The sequence below is a fragment of the Eublepharis macularius genome, chromosome 11, assembly GCF_028583425.1.
Source record: "Eublepharis macularius isolate TG4126 chromosome 11, MPM_Emac_v1.0, whole genome shotgun sequence".
Classification (NCBI taxonomy): Eukaryota; Metazoa; Chordata; class Lepidosauria; order Squamata; family Eublepharidae; genus Eublepharis; species Eublepharis macularius.
Window position 1 is genome coordinate 93,522,275 of NC_072800.1, and position 21,307 is coordinate 93,543,581.

A 21,307-nucleotide genomic window follows, 5' to 3' on the forward strand; every position below is an offset into this window, starting at 1 on the left:
TGGAGAAGAGGCGCGAGATTCGGGCCCAGCAGAGACCGGCTAGCTGATGGAGAAGCCTCCGGGAATAAGTTTGGGCGCCTCCATCGGAAGAAGGGAAAGAGTCCAGTGGCACCTTGAAGACTAACCCACTTTATTGTAGCATAAGCATTCGAGAACCACAGCCCTCTTCGTCAGACGCAGCGTGCATCTGACAAAGAGAGCTGTGGTGTATCATCAGATACATCTGACGAAGAGAGCTGTGGTTCTTGGAAGCTTACGCTACAATAAAGTTGCATCTGACAGCTGCAGTTCTCGAATGCTGACAATGCACTTGACAAAGAGAGCTGTGGTTCTCGGAAACGTATGCTACAATAAAGCTGCATCTGATGAAGAGAGCTGTGGTTCTCGAAAGCTTATGCTACAATAAAGTGGGTTAGTCTTAAAGGTGCTACTGGACTCTTTACCGTTTTGCAACTACAGACTAACATGGGTAACTCCTCTTGATCATCTGAAGAAGGGAGCTTTGACTCACTAAAGCCTACACCCTGTGTTTTAGGTGGGCAGCCATATTGGTCTGTAGTGGAACAGCAGGATTTGAGCCCAGTAGGTACCAAGGTTGGAGTCCAGGGGTACCTTAAAGACCAGTAAGATTCTCAGGGTGTGCACTTTAATTAATTAAATTTATTAGATTTCTTGCTCAGGTTGCTGCCTGCAAGCAGCTCAGGGCAGGTTACATTATATAGTAATACAATAAAACAAGATGAAATACACAATTTCATAATTCAATACAAAAGTTAAAACTGCAATCTAAAATGCAGCATGTGATGGTTTAGAACATCAATGCTCCCTTTCTTCAGTGGATCTCCAAAGCTTACACCTTGAGAATATTGTTGGTGTCTAAGGTGCCACTGGACTCCAGTCATGGTATATGCCAGGCTCAAATCCTGCTGTTTGACTGCAGACCTATATGCTTACCCCCCTAAAAAAAGTCACTATCAACACGATTTCCAGGGTAAAAGCTTTCCAGAGTCAAAGCTCCCTTCTTCGGATATTAGGTATCTGGTGAAGGGAGTTTTGACTCTCAAAAGCGCCTCCTCTGAAAATCTTGTTGGTCTCTACGATGCCCCCAGACTCAAATCCTGCTATCCATAATGCAGATGGTGGGCAGGAGGGTTGAGGATGGAGAAGAGGAGTCAGCCCCTCAGCCTATCCCAGGCAGTGGCTCTGTAGTTTCTCAGGTGTGGGCTTTTCGCAGCCCTGATTGCTGACCCCTGGCTTCTTTGCCAGAATTCATTGCCGGAGGATGGCTGCTAGTTTAGTTGGCTCACATGTTCGCGGAGGGCCAACAAATGGCTATTTGTGTAGAACCTCCATGGTCAGAGGCAGTTCCCTCTCAATACCAGTTAGGGTTGCCAACCTCCAGATGCAGCCTGGAGTTCTCCTGAAATGACTACTGATCTCCAGATAAAAAACAACAGTTCCCCTGGAGTAAATGGCTGCTTTGGAGGGTGGACTCCCTGGCATTATACTTGGCTGAAGTCCCTCCCCCTTCCCAAATCCTACATCCCCCAAGCTCCACCCTCAAATCACCAGGCATTTCCCAACCCAGAGTTGGCAATTCTAATACCAGTACAAGGTTAGCGCAACCAAAAAACCTTCCATGGCCTCCGGGGACCATCTGATAGGCCATAACGCACCATGGGCTTGAGCCAATGTGGCGGCTGTATTGTTCTTAAGGATATATTTACATGCCGGGTGTTTAATAATAACATTTGATTTATATATAATAACATTTGATTTATATACCGCCCTTCCGGACAACTTAACGCCTACTCAGAGCAGTTTACAAAGTGTGTTGTTATCCCCTCAACAATAATCACCCTGTGAGGTGGGTGGGGCTGAGAGAGCTCTGAGGGAGCTGTGCAAGACTCAAGGTCACCCAGCTGGCTTCAAGCGGAGGAGTGGGGAATCAAACCCGGCTCTCCAGATTAGAGTCCTGCCGCTCTTAAGTGACTGACCCAAGGTCACCCAGCTGGCTTCAAGCGGAGGAGTGGGGAATCAAACCCCGTTCTCCAGCCGCTCTTAAGTGACTGACCCAAGGTCACCCAGCTGGCTTCAAGCGGAGGAGTGGGGAATCAAACCCGGCTCTCCAGATTAGAGTCCTGCCGCTCTTAAGTGACTGACCCAAGGTCACCCAGCTGGCTTCAAGCGGAGGAGTGGGGAATCAAACCCGGCTCTCCAGATTAGAGTCCCGCACTCTTAACCAGGTTTCAAAACACATTCACCCCAATGCATTCGCCACCGTGAAAGCGGCAGTCTACGAGGGGCCACAAGACTCCTCCTGGAAGGCAGTCAAGCTCACAAGCCTTGTTTGTCAGGGAGAATAAGATCTTATCCAAAGAACCCCTGAGGTGGTGCAGCCCACCAACGGGTCATGGATTGGCAAAGCAAGTACAGAAAGGTTTCCTCTCTGGGTTTCGGCTCTAGGTTTATTTTCAAATTTTCTGCTACCGCCCCCTATTGTATCTCTTTCCCTGAGTAACCTAATTGTTGCTCATTATTGTGTTTTGCTCCAAGAATGTCCTAGCACTATGTAATTCGTCTTGGTTCTCAGTGAGAAAGGGCGATTATGAATAAATAAATAATAAAGAGGAACCATCGCTTTCTTTGGTGAGCTAGCGACTCCCAGTTCCCATTGAGGCCAATCCACAGAGCACAAAACTGGCCTATGAATTTCAGCTCAGCTGCACCACAGCTAGGGGTCCATTAACACACGCAGCCTTGGAGGTGTTGCAAATGCACGTGTGAATCAGGCACTTGTACATACAGGGAAATGTTGGGGTCTGTTAGGTGTGGGTGTTTTACTTTGAACAGCTAGATTCTGGTGGCAGCATGCAAATACATTTAAATCCCATTAATCCCTCATGGCTTGACTCAGTAAAGGAAGCCACATCCTCCAGTTTGCAAGATCGGAGCAAGTCTGTTAAGGGCAGGACGTTTTGGGAGTCTTTCATTCATAGGGTTGCCATAGGTCGGAGGCGACTTGATGGCACAGAACATGCACACTTCCTCGGCTGATCAGCTACCGCGTAGCTCTGCTGCACGCTCCTGATGTTCCTGAATGCCTCCTCTGTGTGGACTGGGTGGATTCAAATGATAGGGGGAAACTTTGGAGCTGCACAGGACTCCTCCAGGGGCTGCACGGCCAGGTAGGGCCAAGCTAGAAGTGACGAATGACACTTGAACAGCAAGTGAACAGACTCACGTGTGTTCCTCCCTGTTCACTTGTGCTCCACTTGCACTCCACTCAATCACAGTGTGTATAGTGCACATAGTGATCGAGTGGAGTGCAAGTGAACAGGGAGGAATACACGCGAGTCTGTTCACTTGCCATTCAAGTGTAACTTGTCACTTCTAGCTTGGCCCATAGAGAATGCGGGCAGCCTGCTGAGCTGAGCTCACACCCGAGATTTCTTCACAATGTAAACATATGATAGCCCCCTCCCTTGTTCCTGCCCCTCCCCGCATGCTGCTGGGGCCTCCCCCTGCTTGAGTCCCAATCCACCCCCCCCTTCTTAAAGCCCCATGTCTCCCTCGCTGCAAGGCTGCTGCAGGTCCAATTAGAAAGAAGGTGCAGGCGCTGGACTGTTTGCTAGGATTCTTGCTCCACCTCCGCGCGGGAGGGGGGGGGGAACAGACGGCTGTGGGTCAAACGTCATCCTTTCCACCTCTTGGAAGACTCCAGTGGCTGCCGTCCACCCTGCAGTCCAAGGGACTGCTTGGGGTGGCACAGTGAGGTGGGCGCCATGCAGTGGGAAGCCTTGACTGGCTCTCCAGCAGGAGGGGCTGGGTGCACCTTAGCAGGGGCAACAAAAAAAAATCTCGAAGTAGAACTGGGAGGGTTGCTATCCTCCAGGTAAGGCCTGGAGATTTCCTGGAATTGCAACTGATTCCAAAATGACAGATCATTTCCCCTGGAGAAAATGGCTGCTTTGGAGGGGGGACTCGATAGCATTATTCCCTGCTGTGGTCCCTCCCCAGACCCTCCCCTCCCCAGGCTCCAGGAATTTCCCAACCTGGAGCTGGCAAACCCAAAGAGGAAGCCACAGGGCCCGCCCAGGCCTGCTAATAACCAGGAACTTCGGAGGGTCCTTTCTGTTTCGTTCTGCAAGAAAAAACACATAGACTTGAAAATCCTGATTAGTATTTTTAATTAAAAATTTGTGTTATCTTAAACAGCTATGTGAATGTCATCTCCATCTGTCAAGGAGAGCTTTGAGTCCTAAAAGCTTACACCTTGGAAAGGTTTGCTGGTCTTTAAGGCGCTATACCAGATCCGCAGGTACGCTACCTGGGGCCGAAGCAAGACACTGACCCGCTGCATTGAAGCTTCAAGCAATAAAAAGGCCCTCTTATACAAGCAAGAGCTCCGCATGCAGCCTGGTTTGCTGAAGGCAGCTCTGACTCTCCAGAACTTCTACACTAGGGCAGCTCTGTCTCCCTTTCCCAAGTGGCAGCTCTGTCTCCCTTTCCCAAGTGGAGATGAAATTAACACACTCTTTGAGGCGCCATCTCTGCCTGCTCTGTGCAGAGGTGAAAGTGACAGGATCTCTCTTTTTAAACTACCCTTGCCAGCTAACATTGCATCTCCCTACACTTGGAGCATCCAGTGTAAGATGTCTGCGTGGAGAGACTCATCTAGTTGGTCTCTAAGGTGCCACTGTATGCACCCCTGCTGGTTTGCTTTTGTGGACTGCCAGCAAGGCTCTGCAGATACCTTGTGAGGAAATGGAAGTGCTGGAAATGGGGGAAACTGGAAATCCCGGGCCGAAACTCCTTCAGCTACTAACCAGGGCTACTCCACATGCCTCGTTTGCCCTGGGTTCAGTACTGTTGATACGTGGTTTCTTTTCCTGCTTCTTCACAGCATCCTGCTGCATTCATGCACCTCCTGGGGTTTCTCCAGCATTTCTCAGGTCTTTTCCAAACCTGTTTTGCTGAGAAGTTTTGGAAAAGATCTCAGCAAAGTGCAGAAAATTTGGATCTTCCCAGAGGATCCCATCCACACGGCAGCCATTTTCATTACTTCTGTTCCCACATCAAATATTTCCTACCCCCTGTGAGGGGAGCAGGCTTTTTTTAAAAAAATCAGCAATTGAAAATCATATTGTTGTTACAATCTGTGAAGAGCTGAATTCTCTGAATTACCAGCTTTAATTTTTTAAAAGTCTCTACCCTTTTCATTGCAGAGAAAGGCACATCTCTGTAATTAAAGGGGCTAAAGGCTTAATTTTTAAAAAAAGAAAAGCTGGGAATTATTCAACTGCTGTTTTTTCAATGAAAAACAAAAAGCCCTGGTGGCACAGGGCAGGGGAATGGCGGCTGTTGGGGAGACTGGGGCTGGGAAACGGCAAGATAACCTGCCACGTGGAAGCCCCTTTGTCACTGCGCTGTATCTGCAGCTGCAACAGCAGTGGGGAAACTAAAGGAGCCCGTCTCCTTATGGGAAAGACCTGGACAAGATCCGCTGCTTTCAGAGTGGTGTAGACACAGCTCTTTACCAAGCTTGCATCTTTCACTGCACTGTTTCAAATGTCCCGTCGTGGGCTTGCACCCATGCGCTGGGACTCTTAGATGAGTCGTGGAGTCCCACAGGTCCCTATAGGGCCCCCATGCTGCCTTTTGGAAGCATCTTCTGCCAATGTGCCTGCCCGGAGAGCCAGGGTGCAGACTGGCATGCCTGCTGAGAGCTGAGCGGCAGGAGAGCCAGCTGAGCTGGTAGGCAGGATTCCTCTCTGGCTGGTTTCTCACTGCCAGATCCTTCCTGCTGGATGAGGTGGTATTTCCTTCCCCTGGCTCTCTTGGTCTGCTTGCAGCTCAGGGTTCCAGGTCTCGAGAGGTTGGAGACCACTCCAGTTGCATCTCTGAACTTTGCTACCAGCCACCTCTTCATTCTTATTGTACAAACAAGGGGGTGCTGTTTGAACTGGGGCCAGAGGATTTGGGGGCTCTCCAAGGCCTTTGCAAAAATATTGGCAAGTCTTTCTGGAGAAGAGCTGAATAATGCAAGGGATTGGTAAGCAGGTCTGAGCTTTGCATCTGTTCGACAGAACTCTGTTTATATTTTTAAACCTGGAACCCGGATGTAGTTCCAAGAATTGCAACTATTCTCACATCTTTAAAAGAGACGACTTAACTAGCAGCGTTATGGTGGCGCCAGGGCGCTAGGGGGCGCTCAAGGCAGGCCTGTCCTGCTACTTCCCTATGGTTGCTGCAAAGAGGCTGCCGGACCTTTTCTCGCAATACGGCAGCGCCACCTACGGACAAAAGGCGGTCAGTACAAGCGCTTAACAGCGCGACGTCTTTCAAAGCTGCCACTGCCTGGGGATGCGCGCGCATCATCTGGTCCTAGAAATGCTGTAGCATAGTGGTTAAGCGGTTGGGACTGCAAATCCGCACTGTGCTGGTTCGAATCCCGCTGTTTCATGAGCTCAGAAGGCAGCCTTGGATAAGCCCTTCCTCACAGCCCAGCTTCTCAGCTGTTTGTGGGGGTAATAATAACATTGACTTGGTTTAGCGCTCTCAGTGGGCACTAATCTGTCTAGAAGGGTGGTATATAAATACACTGTTTTTATTGTTACTGTGGTGTGCAGGGCTTTTTTTCAGCTGGAACGCGGTGGAACAGAGTTCCAGCACTCTTGAAAATGGTCACGTGGCTGGTGGCCCTGCCCCCTGATCTCTAGACAGAGGGGAATTTAGATCGCCCTCTGCGCCGCTGATGGCCCGAGGGCAATCTAAACTCCCCTCTGTCTGGAGATCAGTAGGCAGGGCCACCAGCCATGTGACCATTTTCACCAAGGGTGATTTAAACTTTTAAAAACTCCCCCCTTGTTCCAGCTGATCCAAAGGGACGTCATTGTGTAGTCCTGGGAGCGTGTGTGCACTTTGCGCATGCGCATGTGGTACCTTCTGCCAAGAGTTGCCCTTGTGCTGGCAACCCACTGAGTTCCACCACCTCTTTTCCCAGAAAAAAAGCCCTGGTGGAGCATAATGTTCAGGAGAGACATTGGGGGCTGGATTTTGCAGCTAAATATTGGGTTCGCAGTAGCTCCTGCCTTCAGCTGTTGCCGTCTCGCCCAGGGAAGGTCTTTCTTTCTTGAATAAAAGTTTTCATACGACTCCCCTCCCCCTCCTCCACTGAACAGGATTTGGGATTCTATGTTGCTGCTGCTGTTAATACTCTTAGCAAAACCTGGGAGTCTCCCTCCACCTGTCACAGAATCACAGAGCCTGACCCAGGTCTTTCTCTTATCTTTTTAAAAAGACCACCTGACTGATATAAAGTCCTTCAAGCTGGAAGGTTGTAATCCGCCTCACCTCCCACACCCTCCTTTTGTATTATTAAACCAGGCCCACTGGTATAATGATTTCTCTCACTGAGTGTGTCTTCCTCGTCACACACAGGATTCCTTAATCCTGTCCCAGCCAGCACATCAGCTGCAAATCGACGCTTTTCTCTGGATCCTGCAGAGGGTGTCTGGCAAAGGGAGTGTTGACTCTGGACAGTGGAAATCTTGTTGGTCTCTAAGGTGCCCCTGGCCTGGACTCAAACCCAGACGTTAACTAGGCAGCTTTAACCATTCAGTGTTTTTGTGGCGGAAAAGCATCCAAGCCCTGCCTGTCTAACATCATACATTGGACTCCCTGCCTAGCTGGGATATCTCCCATCCCTTCTCCCTCCCACCCCAAGTCCTCTTTTGGTCTGTTGTCTGTTGATTGTTAAATGCTTCGGGGTCCCCCCCCCCCCTCCAGCATCCCATCCTGCCTTCCAAATCCAACTGAACGGGGAGCAAAAAGAGCAGAATCTTCTCCTGTCCAACACACCACCCCTTACAGGTGTTACCTGTATTTTTCTCGATTAGATTTGAATGTTACATAAGATAACTATATATTTCATTCTGGATATGGTTGCCAGACCCTGACCTGGATAGCCCAGGCAAGCCTGAGCTCTTGTCCGATCTCAGAAGCTAAGCAGGGTCAGCCTTAGTTAGTAATTGGATGGGAGACCTCCAGCAAAGACCCGGCTGCAGAGGCCGGCCATGGCAAACCACCTTTGTTAGTCTCTTGACATGGAAACTCCACCAGGGGTTGCCATGAGCCTGCTGTGACTTGAGGGCACTCACTACCACAAAAGTTGCCAGCTCCAGGTTAGGAAATTCCTGGAGATTTTGGAGGTGGAGCCTGGAGAGGGAGGGGAGGGGGTCCAGCAGAGTATAATGCCGAAGTATCCACCCCCCCCCAGGGCAGCAATTTTCTCCAGGGGATCTCTGTCATGTGGAGATCAGTAGTAATTTCAGATCTCCAGGCCCCACTTGGAGGCTACAAACGAAAGGAGGGGGAAAGCCCAGGTACGTAGAACAACTGAAGCAAAAAAAAAAAAACGGGGCGAGAAAACACTTCTCAAACAGTCATTCCAAACTTAACAATATTTTGCATATTTAAATTTTTATATTTTGATTGTGCAAAGTGCTAAAGAGTTAAGTGCAAGTACAATAAATATACATATAAATACAATAAATAAGTACATAAAGTTAGTTGAGATCACAAGTCCCTGTTGTAAGAACTCCAACTGGTGAAAAACAGAGTATTGGTCACTTTCAATGGGTTTCCTTTTATCCACAGGCTGAAGACCATCACAGAGGAAAACTGAAGCTGAACATTTAAATATCATGCAGCCGACGGGTTTTAGCTCGCATATTTCCAATTCCCCTATGGTAGGATTTACTTCTTCATAGGCTAAATCTTCAAAGATGGTCACCCACACTCAGTTTCTCCCTTCACACAGCTGGCAAGTAATGGAGTTCTGCCGTGTCACAATCCCACCTGGAGGCCGGCAACCCAGTGGAGGCCCTACTGTTTGTCTCCCTCCCCCTCCAATTCCTCTTGTATAAAAGCAGCCACTACATCTTCAGCTGGAGAAGCGGGCCTCACTCCGTCTACACAAGGTTTCTCCCGGAGTTTAAAAAAAACGGTTTAATCTTTAAGGTGCTCCAAGAGGCCTGTTTGTTTTTGCTGCCGCAGAGGAGACGGCTGGCTGCCTCCCCTCTGGCTTCATGGCTTTTCTCCCAGCAAAGGATGCCCGGGCTCCTCCTCCGGGCCGAGGTGCTCTGTAGAGGGCGCTGTTGCTGATCTCCGCTCTCCTTCCCGCAGCCTCTCTCTCTCTCTCTCTCTCTCTCTCTCTCTCTGTGTCCCTGCAGTTGCTTGCCAGGTTCTGTTTCTCCCTCCCAGAAGCCCTGCGCCCAGCTTCCTGGTTCCCCTCCAGACAGCTTCCCTCAGCGCTAGCCTCGCCTCCAAGGAGACAGCCCCCAACAACCCTCAACTGCCCATCATGGCTGAATGGGTCCCTCCTGCTCAGGTGAGTTTGGCCAGATTGCAGGGCGGGCATGAGTGTGCATGCATGTGTTGCTCCTCTGAGGCTAAAAGAGCGGGGCAAGAAATCTCAGGCTTCGGAGGGAAGAAGGGCAGCGCCTCACCCATGCGCGCACGGTGCAGCAGGGAGTGATAGGGCAAGAGGTGCAGGAATTCCTGTCGTGGGGGAGGGGGCTTGAAAGCACTCCTGTGCTGCAGCTAATGCACGCTGCATGTACACCCTGGTGGATGTGGTTTCCTACAGCAACCACGTACAGCGTGGTCAGTCTGCTCCTGTGATCATAGCTCTGGAAATACCCATCTTGTTGTGTGCAGGGATCTTGGTCCAAGTTGGGTCTCCCAGATGCAGGTCAATGTGTGTTTGTTAGGAGAAGCCCCGCCACAGAGGGAGCAAATGGGAGATACTCTGATCTTTGCATTCTTGCAAGAGCCGTTAATAGAGGCGGCAGAAAGAGCAAGAGACGCACAGAGTGTTCGAACAGCGAGCTTCTCTTCCAGCTCGAGCTTAGCTGATCTGCAGGCCAAGGTTCATCTTTCTCTCTCTCTCTCTCTGTCTCTCTCATATTGGGCGCAGTCTTCCAGGGGGCCTTCTGGCGAGCTCCCAGAGGCTGGCTTCCCCAAAGAGGCACAGCTGCAGACAGCCACGATTTCCCTGTGGACGGTGGTGGGGGCTGTCCAGGCCATGGAGCGGGCAGTGGAGGCGCACGCACTGCGGCTGCTGAGCCTGGAGCAGAGGTCGGGAATGGCGGAGAAACGGTTTGCGGCCTGTGAGAAGGCGTTGGCGGAGATGGGAAGCCAGCTGGAGAGCAGGGGGACGGTGCTGGGGACCCTCTTGCAAGAATATGGGCAGCTCCAGAGGAGGCTGGAGAACGTGGAGAACCTGCTCAAGAACTGGAATTTCTGGGTCCTGAGGGTCCCTGCAAGCTCCTCTGGAGAGGCTTTCAAGGTGAGCGGGGTCTGCTGGAATCAGGGCCGAATCGCCGTCGGCTTGGGGAGGAACTCCACAAAAAGCCTGGAGCCGCCTTCATAATCTGTCCTCTCTGTTGGACAGTGTAGAAAGGGAAAAAATGGCAATGCGCTTCCCAGTCTCCCAAGTTTCCCAGCCTGGCTGCCTAGGGGAGATTCTGAGTTGAAACATAGTAAAGAGTCCAGTAGCACCTTTAAGACTAACCAACTGTATTGCAGCATAAGCTTTCGAGAACCACAGCTCTCTTTGTCAGAAGCAACTTTATTGTAGCATAAGCTTTCGAGAACCACAGCTCTCTTTGTCAGAAGCAACTTTATTGTAGCATAAGCTTTCGAGAACCACAGCTCTCTTTGTCAGATGCAACTTTATTGTAGCATAAGCTTTCGAGAACCACAGCTGTCTTCATCAGATGCATTGTCAGCACTCTTTACTATTTTGCAACTACAAACTAACACGGTTAACTTCTCTGGATCTATGAACTGAAACAGGTGACCACGTTATTCACTCACTCCAGCAAAGCAAAGAGCAAGGCTGGCTTGGAGCTTTGTGGAGCCTCGGGAAGCCAAAAAGACGGGAAGCCCATTTTTGCCACAGTCAGGGACAGATCAGTTGAAAGCTTTTAATTGGCTTATTTTGCATTGGTGGATTCCATTTGCTCGCTCACGTTTTGAACCCAAGCAGTATTTCGATGTTTTGTCAAAGGGTGATGAAAAGGTTGGGGGAAGATGGAAGGATGAAACGGAGGTGTTGTTTTGCTAGTTGCTTGAATCTGTCGCTGTTGGTTTCTCTTTTTAGTATTTCTGGTACGATCTCTATATTTGGAAGCTGCTTTGAGCGGATGACAGAACAGCAGCATATAAATATTTTAAATCAGTAAAAGCAATTAGAAACGTTTATTTGCAGCAGTTCTCAAACCTTTTGAAGGGGAACTGACTTCTAAAATTAACTCTGCTTTTCAGAACCCCCATGCAAAACAGCTCCACGCCACTTCCCCTTCCCAGTATAAAATCTAGGGATCTCAGGCTCCTGAACACTGGACTAGTTCATATTTTTCATTTAAAATATGAATCTGTACCACTAGTGAGCAACAGGCATATTTTGCACGTTGTGCAAAGGCAAACCCGAATTTACTGTCAAATTATCCAGAGCCACATCTCCAGCCCCCCAGCCTCAGCAACCACCCATGAGATACCCACTTTTGGGTCGTGAGCCACACTTTGAGAACCAGTGGCTTATACTGGCTAGCAGAGAGCCAAGGAGCCAGGTGGGGGACTTCCATCCCAGAGCCATCAACCAGCTGCAGGCTGCAAGTTACTCCAACAACATAATAATAACATTCGATTTATATACTGCCCTTCAGGACAACTTAATGCCCACTCAGACCAGTTTACAAAGTATGCCCTGTGAGGTGGGTGGGGCTGAGAGAGCTGTGACTGACCCAAGATTCCCAGCTGGCTACAAGTGGAGGAGTGGAGAATCAAACCTGGCTCTACAGATTAGAGTCCTGCTGCTCTTAACCACTACACCACACTGGCTCTTCAAGTGAATGAGTTGGCACAAACAGCTGCCCCCATTTCTTGAAGCCATACTTGGGGCTTTGTCTGATGGGAGGAGGGCAGAATACAGCCTGCCAGTGGCTGAAGAGCTCCACCAATCTCCCTGCCCCACACTATGGCTATCACAGACAGAAGTACTCTGGAGAATTAACAGAGTTTCTTGAGGCAGAATGTGTGGGTTTATTACCAGTATATCCAACGCCATGCTAACGTTTTCTGAACTGTTTTATTATTATTTATTATGTATTATTTTGATAACTCATTTGATTATTTATAATATTTATATTATAATAAATAGTATAGTAATAAAACATACTCACTTTCCTCCCCATTGGGGACCCAACGTGGCTTACGGCATCTTTTCCCCTCCTGCATTTTATCTTCACAACAATCCAGTGAGGTAGGTTAGGCTGAAAGAGAGTGAGTGGCCCACAATCCCCCAGCAAGCTTCCCTGACAGAATGGGGATTCAGGTCTGTGTCTCCCAGATCTGAGTCCAGCACTCGAACCGCTACACTGTGCTGGCTGGGTGAGCAGCAAAGAAATCAAAATGCAAATGTCAAAGCTAAAATTCTCAGGGATTCAAAATTGCTGCCGTGTCCTAGATACCATAAGTAAGACAGTAGCTGCTTGTAATATTTATGAGCCTCCGATATTTCAGAATAAAACAGGTGAATTCAGGTCAGTACAATATTTTCACACTGAATGGCCCTCTAAAACCTAGACCAAGTCGTTTGCCCAAATATGGGAGGGCCTGGAGCAGATTCTTGACAGTGGTTTCTAAGCAAAGTTACGTAGAACTCTTCTAGATTTCAAAAGCCTCCCTGATAGTCTGTTTATCAGCCACATAAAAATAAATGAGTCTTGATCCTCTGATTTTCTGCACTTGGGAGTCTCCAACGAGTTGTTGTTCAAATGCTGTCATTGGTAGCGGATGGTGATGTGTCTGGACTCTTGCAATTTAAGGACTCAGCCGCCTTGGATGAAGCCTCGAGCCATTTTTCTCACGATAAATGGGAAAACCTACAGGAGTGGCAGAAGGATCTTTACAAGAACGTGATCAAGGGAAACTGCGAGTCTCTGATCTCACTCGGTAAGGAACTGGGCAGCTGCTTCTGGGACGTTTTCATTGCTCCGATCAGAGGACAGGAGGATGACCTGATCTAAGCCCCTTTCCCTCCCCAAAGGTCGATCTGTCCACCCACATTCCTGCCCAGGTGGGCTGGGCTGGGCTATGAGACACTAAAAAGAAAGAGTAATGGACAGCAAGAGAGGCTGCAAACATGCAAGGCATGCTCTGTGCTGGGGTGACCAGAACCTCCACAGTCACTGGCCAATCTGTCTCAGCAAGGCCATAACTCTGCTCGTTTTACCCCCTTACAGCTAGCTCAGGCGCCCGCCTCTCACTCTCTCCCGGTCTTGTACTCTTAAAGCAATATAGAATAAGCATCTCTTAAATGCAAAATGCCGTCCAGGTTCCAGCTTTGTGTAATCGCCTTATTCTCCCAACCAGACTTTGCCGTTTCTAAACTGGAAAGTTTGACCTGTATAGAAGAAGGGGACCCACCGTGTGGTCTAACTCAGGCAGACTTGGGGGAGGAGCCCCAAGAGCCCCCAGCCAATACTGGAAGAGGTAAGCGAGAACTAAACCAACAAGCCACAGCCGCGAATACAGGGGAAGCGTTCGATTTCAACATAATGCTGCAGGGGGGGGGGGGGCAACATGTTCTTCCCTGGGGCTTTTCGTTCACATGGTGTTGGAACTGGGCTGCTGGAACGCAGTGCCATGCGGCTGCTTTTCACATGAGGCAGCCCAGGTGAAACGAGCCGCAGTGGCAGGACAGACACCCATGGGAGGGTGTTTGGGTCTTGGCAGGCACGGGCCTCAAACAGGTGTCTGTCGATTTCTCAAGTTCTTATATGGCCAAGTGCGGCTTGAGGAATGGGGAAATGCCCGCCCTGGGCAAGGCTTGTCTACAGCAGCGGACCCGCCTTTTGCAATCCATTCTACTTTGCCATAAGCCGCTTCTGGATTCTCCAGCACTAACTCCTGCAGTCATGTGACCCACACATCAGGCAGAGCCTCGTCACTGGCAGCCATGTGGGGCGTGCTGGGGGACCCCGAGAGCACAAGGTGGAAACCCTCCTTTCCCCTCATTAGCCTGTTATAAGTTGTTCTGTATTTCATTCACCATCCCCTCAACCACCGCTCTCTGGGACGCCCTCCACATCTTGGCGGCGGCGGCAGCGGCAGCGGCAGAACTAGGCTCCCCAACGCTCCCCGGGCCCCCGCCCCTCCGCTCAGCCAAGGTTGATGCCTTCCTCCAGCGAAACAACCGTCCCACAAGCTCTGAAGAGCCTTCCTATTGGAGGAAGGTGCCCAAGGAAGGGCAGAGGAACGCTCCGGTCTCGGCTGGGTGGGGGACGGGACTAGCCAGTTGCTCCCAGCCAGGAGGGTTGTGGACAAATGACCGACAAGCAGGTAGAAAAGGTGTCATTTCCCTGTAACTGCAACAGAACCGTCTTCTGTGGGAACCGAGGTGATCTCTTGGATTAAACAAGAGGATGGCGTGTGCAGGAGGGACCTGGGGAAAGTGCCAAGCGGAGGCCTCCTTCAAAGCACCTGCAACTGTGAGTATTTTGCATGGACGCTGCCCCCACTCCTTCACATGGGTGGCTTCCCCCCCCCTTCCGACTTGCCTTGACAGCCTCCACTGCATCCCCCCTCCCCAGAGAGTTGCGCGTGTGACTTTGCTCAGGCTCTGCTGCTACAAGGCCGACATCGTGGTGTATGTTACACAAAAAACTATCCCGTGTTCAAGACGCCACAGGGTCTTGCCTACACATTTATCAACTTAATTGTTGTGGGAGTTATTCTAGCAGTTTTCATACGCTGCAAGCCATCAAGGCCCAAGGCCCCTCCCTTAGACAGATATACAGATGAGATGTGGGGAGAGATTTGAAATCTCACCTGTTAATTTGCAATCTCCCCCTCCAGGATTTTCTATATACTCACAAGGGCTCGAGCAGCCCCCTACCCCCCATTTTCTTTTAAAACTCTGATCTGCTCTCTGTGTTCTGGGTTTCTTGGAGCATGTGCATTATTCATCAGGTTCGCTGTGTGTGTGTTTCTTTTGGGTCAAAACAGCCAGTGTGGTTTAGTGGTTCAAATGTTGGATGTGAGTTCAAATCCTCGCCCCAAAACTTCCTGAGCAGCCTTGGGCCTTTCATTTTCTCTCAACCTGACCTGCTTTACAAGGTTGTTGCGATGATAAAACGAGAGTAGGTCAAATTGTGGGCGTCTCCTTGAGCACCTTGGAGGAAGGGTGGGTGGGACAAAAAGCACTTCACGGAAATAAATACTGCGGGTGGTCACTTTCTCTTGCTTCCTCGTACAGGCGGCCGCGTTGGGCAGCTTTCATTATCCCTGGGCAGGGGGGAGCCGTTTTGGTAGAGCGATCTCGGCCTCAGCCGCTGCTTCCCTGCGCTTTCAGTGGCCCTTTCCGGGGGCGCCTCTTGCATTCAGCCCCTGCCTGGTCTACCTAACAGGGACTATCAATCTTACCTCTTCCGCTCCACGCAGCACCCAACCTGCCCATGGCGTGAAACAGAGGACAGCGCATCCACTCCGCTTGGCGTTCCTGACTATGGGGCAGTCGCCCATTTCCAGTGCAAGGACTGTCCTGTGGGGAGGCTGTTCTTGCTCTTTGCGGGGCTTAGGTTTCTGGACTTGGCTGCAACAGAAATCCACATAATCCAGAAAATTTTTCTCTATCGTTTTCTCCGGTCACAGATTATACCGTTTCGAAATTGGAAAGTTTACCAAGGGACAGGGACGGGGTCCCACCCTGCCTTCCTTTCCAGCCAGACTTGGAACCAGAGGCTGACACCATCTCTGTTGTACAGAAAACAGGTGAGCGGTGGGTCCAGCTGGGATGTCTTAATGTGCATCGGACCCTTGGTGGGCAGCAGCCAGATTGGAATTCCCGTCCAGGTCAGCTCCATACAGGCCAGCATCCAACAGGATGGCCTGAAGGAGCTCGCCCGGTGATGGCGTTCCTTTCTCCGTGATTTATCTCTGGCATCTGCTGTTTGGAGGTATTCTGCGTCTGACTGTGGAGGTTCTATTTAGCTACGATAGCTGCATCAACCTGTCCTCCATGAGTCCATTTAATCATTTTTTTAAAAACCACCTACGCTTGTAGCAGTGAGTTCCGTGTGTAGTGTGAAGGCTGAATTCTTACCTGTCCTTAACCTTCCGGCAATCCATTTTGCAGGTCGATCCAAAGCTTTATTATTAGAAAATAGGGAGCCAATTCTCATTCCATATTTTAATAATTTTATAGCTGTTCATGTAAGCCTATCCTGCCCTTTTAGCTGTTGTTTTCCTGCTAAAATTAAAAGCCCTTTCCTTTCCTTGTAGGGACGGGGCTCCAAGCCCTTGTCCGTTTGGGGGGTCCCTTTTCCAAGACTATATTCTGTAATCCACCTTGAATCTCCGCGAGAAAAGCAGAGTATAAAGTAAATAAGTAAGACGGAACACGCAGAAACAGTTCCTGGTGTCCCCCGTGGCTGTGCGCTCAGACCTGCATTTCCTGCAGGAGATGCAAGCGGCACCTGTGGAGGGAGGGGATGGGTCTTCGGGCGCAGAACTCACTCCTCTGCTTCCCAAACAGATTTGCCTGGTTCTAGAACAGACTTGATTTCCTGGATCAAGGAGGAGGAGCTGGGCGGAGATGGTCAAAGCACTTGTGAGTAGGAAACGGAAACCACCGAGAAAGCCGCTTTTGAGCCAGAGCGGTCACCGCATGAAATGCACGGTTGCTGCCACTCCCCAGTCCTGGCTAAAGTGGATGCCGTCTCTGCTTAGGTCACGCCCAGCATTTGCTCGCCAAAGAAATGGCGCAGGCGCAGGGAATGTATCACATGTCTGTTACAAATGGGTGGTGAGTGAAAAGGAAATGGAAATGGGTGGGAGCCAGGCATTTAACATGCTGGGTTGGCTCCTGTACAAGGCTTGGGTAATAACTGGGCAAGGAGGTGGGGAATCTTAACAGGCGGGGGTCTTGCCTCTGAAGACTTCAATTGTCCCATTGCTGGACTTTCAGGGTGGGCTGGAGGTCTGCAAAAGAAGAATGGTTGTATCAAACCTGCATTTGATACCCCTATATGCCCCCCCCCCCAGAGGACGCTTCGATCAGCAGGGAAACAACTATAGGGAGGCCCGCCTGACCTCAACCACAGCCAGGGCCTTTTCGGTCCTGGCCTCGACCTGGTGGAACTGTCTGTCCATTGAAACTAGAGCCCAGCAGGATGTGTTCTCTTTCCACCGGGCTTGTAAGACAAGAGATGTTCCGCCAGGCGTATGGCTGACGCTGCCTTAGGCCTCCGCTGGCCTTGTAGGAAGGGGGAGGGGAATGCTTGATTTCTAATCTCGTCATCAGGCCTGTCTGCCACCGTTTTTACTGTTCAGTTGTTGGTGAACATAGCCAAACAGCGACTGCTGCTATCTTGGAAATCTTTTTATCGCTGTCATAAATTGAGTGTGTATAAGGTGTTTTTAATTACATTTTTATGGATATTGTGAAATGTTTTTTTTAAAATGATGAGATATGCCCTGAACCTACTTGCGTGGAGGGCGGAATAAAAGTTTAATAAACTAAACTAAACTAAATAAATAAAATAAACGTAACCCATTCTCAGTTCTCTGAAAAACTATGATCGGATTCTACTCTGAAGATACTCCAGCCGTCTGTGCACAGAGTCTTTCTGCATTCCTCCCTGATCCTCATGGGCCCTGTGGAGGCAAGACTCCAGGTCCTTCCAGATCAGCATTCCGTCTCACGTAACGGCCATCCAGTTCCCCGGAGGCCAACAAACTGGGCATGGAGGGCAAGTCCTTCCCCTTTCGGTTGCCTCTAGCACTGGGCTTCAGAAATTTCCTGGCTCTGAATGTGGTTTCCTTTAATCACCACGGCTAGTAGCCACTGATAGGCCTATCCTCCAAAAATCTAATCCCCCTCTATGCCTGTAGCCATCACCACATCTTCTGGCACTGAATCCGACATTTTAATCACTTCTTCAGTAAAGAATATTGTTAATAAAGGAATTATTTCCTTTTGTACTTCCTGAATCTACTACCCATCAACTTCATTGGATGCCTCTGCATCTTTTTGGGAGAAGAAGAAAAGGTTCTCTCTGTCTACTCTCTCCACCCCGTGCATGACTTTATAATCCTCTTATCGTGCCCCCCCAGCCATCTCTTTTCTAGACTTAAAAGCCCCAGACTCTTTAGCCTTTCCCCATAGGAAAGATACTCCAACCATTTAAGTATCTTGATCCGGAAGAGTTAGCTGTGTTAGTCTGTAGTAGCAAAATAGTAAAGAATCCAGTAGCACCTTTAAGACTAATCAACTTTATTGTAGCCTAAGCTTTCAAGAACCACAGCTCTTTTCGTTGGAAGCATTCTCAGATGCATCTGACAAAGAGAGCAGTGGTTCTTGAAAGCTGACTTTCGGGCTCCCTTACTTTTGGGCTTATAGTAATGAGTCCAGTAGCACCTTTAAGACTAACAAACTTTATTGTAGCATAAGCTTTCAAGAACGATGCATCTGACGAAGAGAGTTGTGGTTCTTGAAAGCTTTTGCTACAATAAAGTTGCATCTGCCAAAGAGAGCTGTGGTTCTCGAAAGCTTTTTAAAAAGGTAAAGGTAGTCCCCTGTGCAAGCACTGAGTCATTACTGACCCATGGGGGTGGGGGGGACGGGACGTTGCATCACAACATTTTCTTGGCAGACTTCCGTTACCGGGGTGTGTGTGTGTGTGTGTGTGTGTGCCATTGCCTTCCCCAGTCATCTATACTTTACCCCCAGGAAACTGGGTACTCATTTTACTGACCTCAGAAGGATGGAAGGCTGAGTCAACCTTGAGCCGGCTGCCTGAACCTTCCGCCAGGATCGAACTCTGGTCGTGAGCAGAGCTTGGGCTGCAGTACTGCCGCTTACCACTCTGCGCCACGGGGCTCCTTCTCAAAAGTTTACTCTCCTTTGTACTTTTTCCAGCTCTTCAATGACCTTAAATGAGATACAGCAGCAGCCTAGACTAGCTGCCTGGAGATGGGACAAGGCGCAAAATACCCCTGCCCACCCCCAGCAGAGCTGCACTTGCGGAAGGGAGAGATGCAGTTTCACCTAATCCCCTCCCCGCAGCTTCCTGACTTGGGGGGTCAGAAGGAGATGCAGGAACTGAGAGCAATAATGAAACACTTCTGTGCACAGGGGGGTGGATACAGGCCAGAGTCTTAGATTTTAGAAGCCAGGTCTAGAGCCTTGACAGTGACAATGAAGCATGACATAATTCTGGGGCAGGACCAGGGATCGTAGTCGCTGGAGGATCAAATTTAGCCAGGAAAAGCCAGGCGCTCAGAAAGGACTGAGTGGAAGACTTTAGGTGTGTTACCAATAATCAAAAAGGCAGCACCTTGGAGACTGAAACGGTCTCAGGAGTTGGTGCCACCAGACTGAAATTCATCCATCTTTCCTCCCCTTACAGCTAACGACAGGCACCTCCTACAGGCGGAGGAACACCAGCCAGAAGACCCTGCCAACCCGCCCCTGCTGCTCTTTTTCCCAGGCGGGTCAGTGGCCCCCATCTGCAACGGCGCCATTGGCGAGAGCCATCCTCTTCCGCCCCTTCACAGTGCATGCATTGGGCCCAGAGCCGTCGAGAGCCATCCAAGCTCTCCTGATGCAGCCGCTGAAGCGGCGATGGACCGGCCGCACACCTGCCCGGAGTGTGGGAAGACGTTCAGCCTCCTGCTCAGCCTCCAGATCCACCAGATGAACCACCAGAAGAAGAAGCTCTACGAGTGCGTCTACTGCGGGCGCACCGTAGGCTGCCCCTCGGAGCTCGCCCGGCACGAGATGATCCATACCAAAGAGAGGCCCTACAGGTGCGCCGTCTGCGGGAAGGGCTTTGTGCGGAAGCAGCACCTCACCCCCCACTTACGGCTGCACACAGGCGAGCGGCCCTACCATTGTGCCGAGTGTGGGAAGAACTTCATCTGTAAGCACCACCTCCTGGAGCACCAGCGCACCCACACGGGGGAGAAGCCCTACGCCTGCACCGAGTGCGGGAAGACCTTCAGGCGGAAGAAGTCACTGAAGGACCACATGCGCATACACGGTGCGGAGCAGGGGCAGACAGACTCAGCCCGGGATCTGCCAGAGGAGCCCCAGAACGACACGGACGCTGGGACAGAAAGTGCAAGGTAGCGAAAGGCAGGCGGCCGCCTCATTCCCAAAGGAAGTCGTCGTCCTACGTTACGCACTGCTACGAGTCGAAAACTTGTTAGGAAAAAGCAGCCAGTGCTGCAATCAGAATAAAGTTCTGCTTGTTTGGCCTCATTTATTCTGCTCCTGCTTGGCCCCAGGGAGGGGTTACACCCAGCACTAAAGCCTGCCTCCCCCACGGAGGCCCCCCCCCATGCTGTTGCCTCGCACATTTTTGTGTGTCACGTCTCTGTCATGTTGTGGTTCTCCCCCCCGTCCAGAAAGTTCATTTTGAATTCTGAGCCATGTTGGCAGCCCCTCCACCAGCAGCTTGATTAGACCTGCTTTTGTTTTTCATTTTTTTGTACGGTGCCTTGCGGTTTTAGGTACTTTACAGTAATAAAGACAATCGCCTGCCAAGCATGATGTTCTAATGCCTTCAGCTGACTTGAGAGCAGTTTTAGTAGCTTCACCTATTATTTAGTGCCTCTTTATTCCCACTTGCCCCTCCAGGGAGCTCACAATGGCCTCTGTGGGTCTCTCCTCCCCCACTTGTCTCATGCCAGTCCCTGGCATCTCCCAGTACGGAAGTGTGGGGTAAGACCCTTCTCCGGCTGTGATCCAAGAGAGCTGCTTCTAGCCAGAGCAGGCAGTTCCCGGCACAATGGGAAGGCATCCCAATTAAATTTTGACATTCCCAGTCAGCCCAAACTTCAGTTGATTTATCCACCGGTAAAGCTCTGTACTCCTTTGTTCCCTCTGTTTACTTAACTGCCATGCATCTGACTGTGAGCCAAGCTGCAAGAGACGAAGTACACGAGGAGGAGCACGTGAAGGGAGTTGCAATGTTAGCCGGAAGCTGAGTTTTAAAAGAGATTGGATGGCTTTGTCAATTTCTCCTCTCCACAGAGCCAGGGAGATGGAGGCTGAGAGTGGGACCACAAGTGACGCCTGACACAGGTTGGACACTTGTCAGCTTCCCTCAAGTTTTGATGGGAAATGTAGGCATCCTAGTCTTGCAGCTTGGCTCTCCGACTGCTGTCCAATGGACTTTTCAACTGTCACTTGTCCAACATTCCGCCAAGCTGCCTACATTTCCCATCAAAA

The 21,307-nt window shown here is 50.2% G+C and overlaps 1 protein-coding gene across 1 annotated transcript; it reads left to right on the forward strand.

The window, feature by feature from the left end:
- The first annotated feature begins 9,241 nt into the window (after window positions 1-9,241).
- Window positions 9,242-20,539, forward strand: LOC129337524 (zinc finger protein 398-like). Its single transcript, XM_054991290.1, has 8 exons — window positions 9,242-9,394; window positions 9,983-10,354; window positions 12,897-13,023; window positions 13,444-13,563; window positions 14,448-14,561; window positions 15,724-15,843; window positions 16,607-16,681; window positions 19,482-20,539. The coding sequence occupies exons 1-8, from the start codon at window positions 9,368-9,370 to the stop codon at window positions 20,201-20,203; spliced, it is 1,677 nt and encodes a 558-aa protein (XP_054847265.1). The 5' UTR covers window positions 9,242-9,367; the 3' UTR covers window positions 20,204-20,539.
- The last annotated feature ends 768 nt before the right edge of the window (window positions 20,540-21,307 follow it).

Coding starts and splice junctions, on each gene's coding strand:
- LOC129337524 (XM_054991290.1), top strand. CDS start 9,368: ATGGCTGAATGGGTCCCTCCTGCTCAG. Junction 13,024..13,443: donor CGAGTCTCTGATCTCACTCG/GTAAGGAACTGG, acceptor TCTCCCAACCAG/ACTTTGCCGTTTCTAAACTG. Junction 16,682..19,481: donor CGGAGATGGTCAAAGCACTT/GTGAGTAGGAAA, acceptor CTCCCCTTACAG/CTAACGACAGGCACCTCCTA.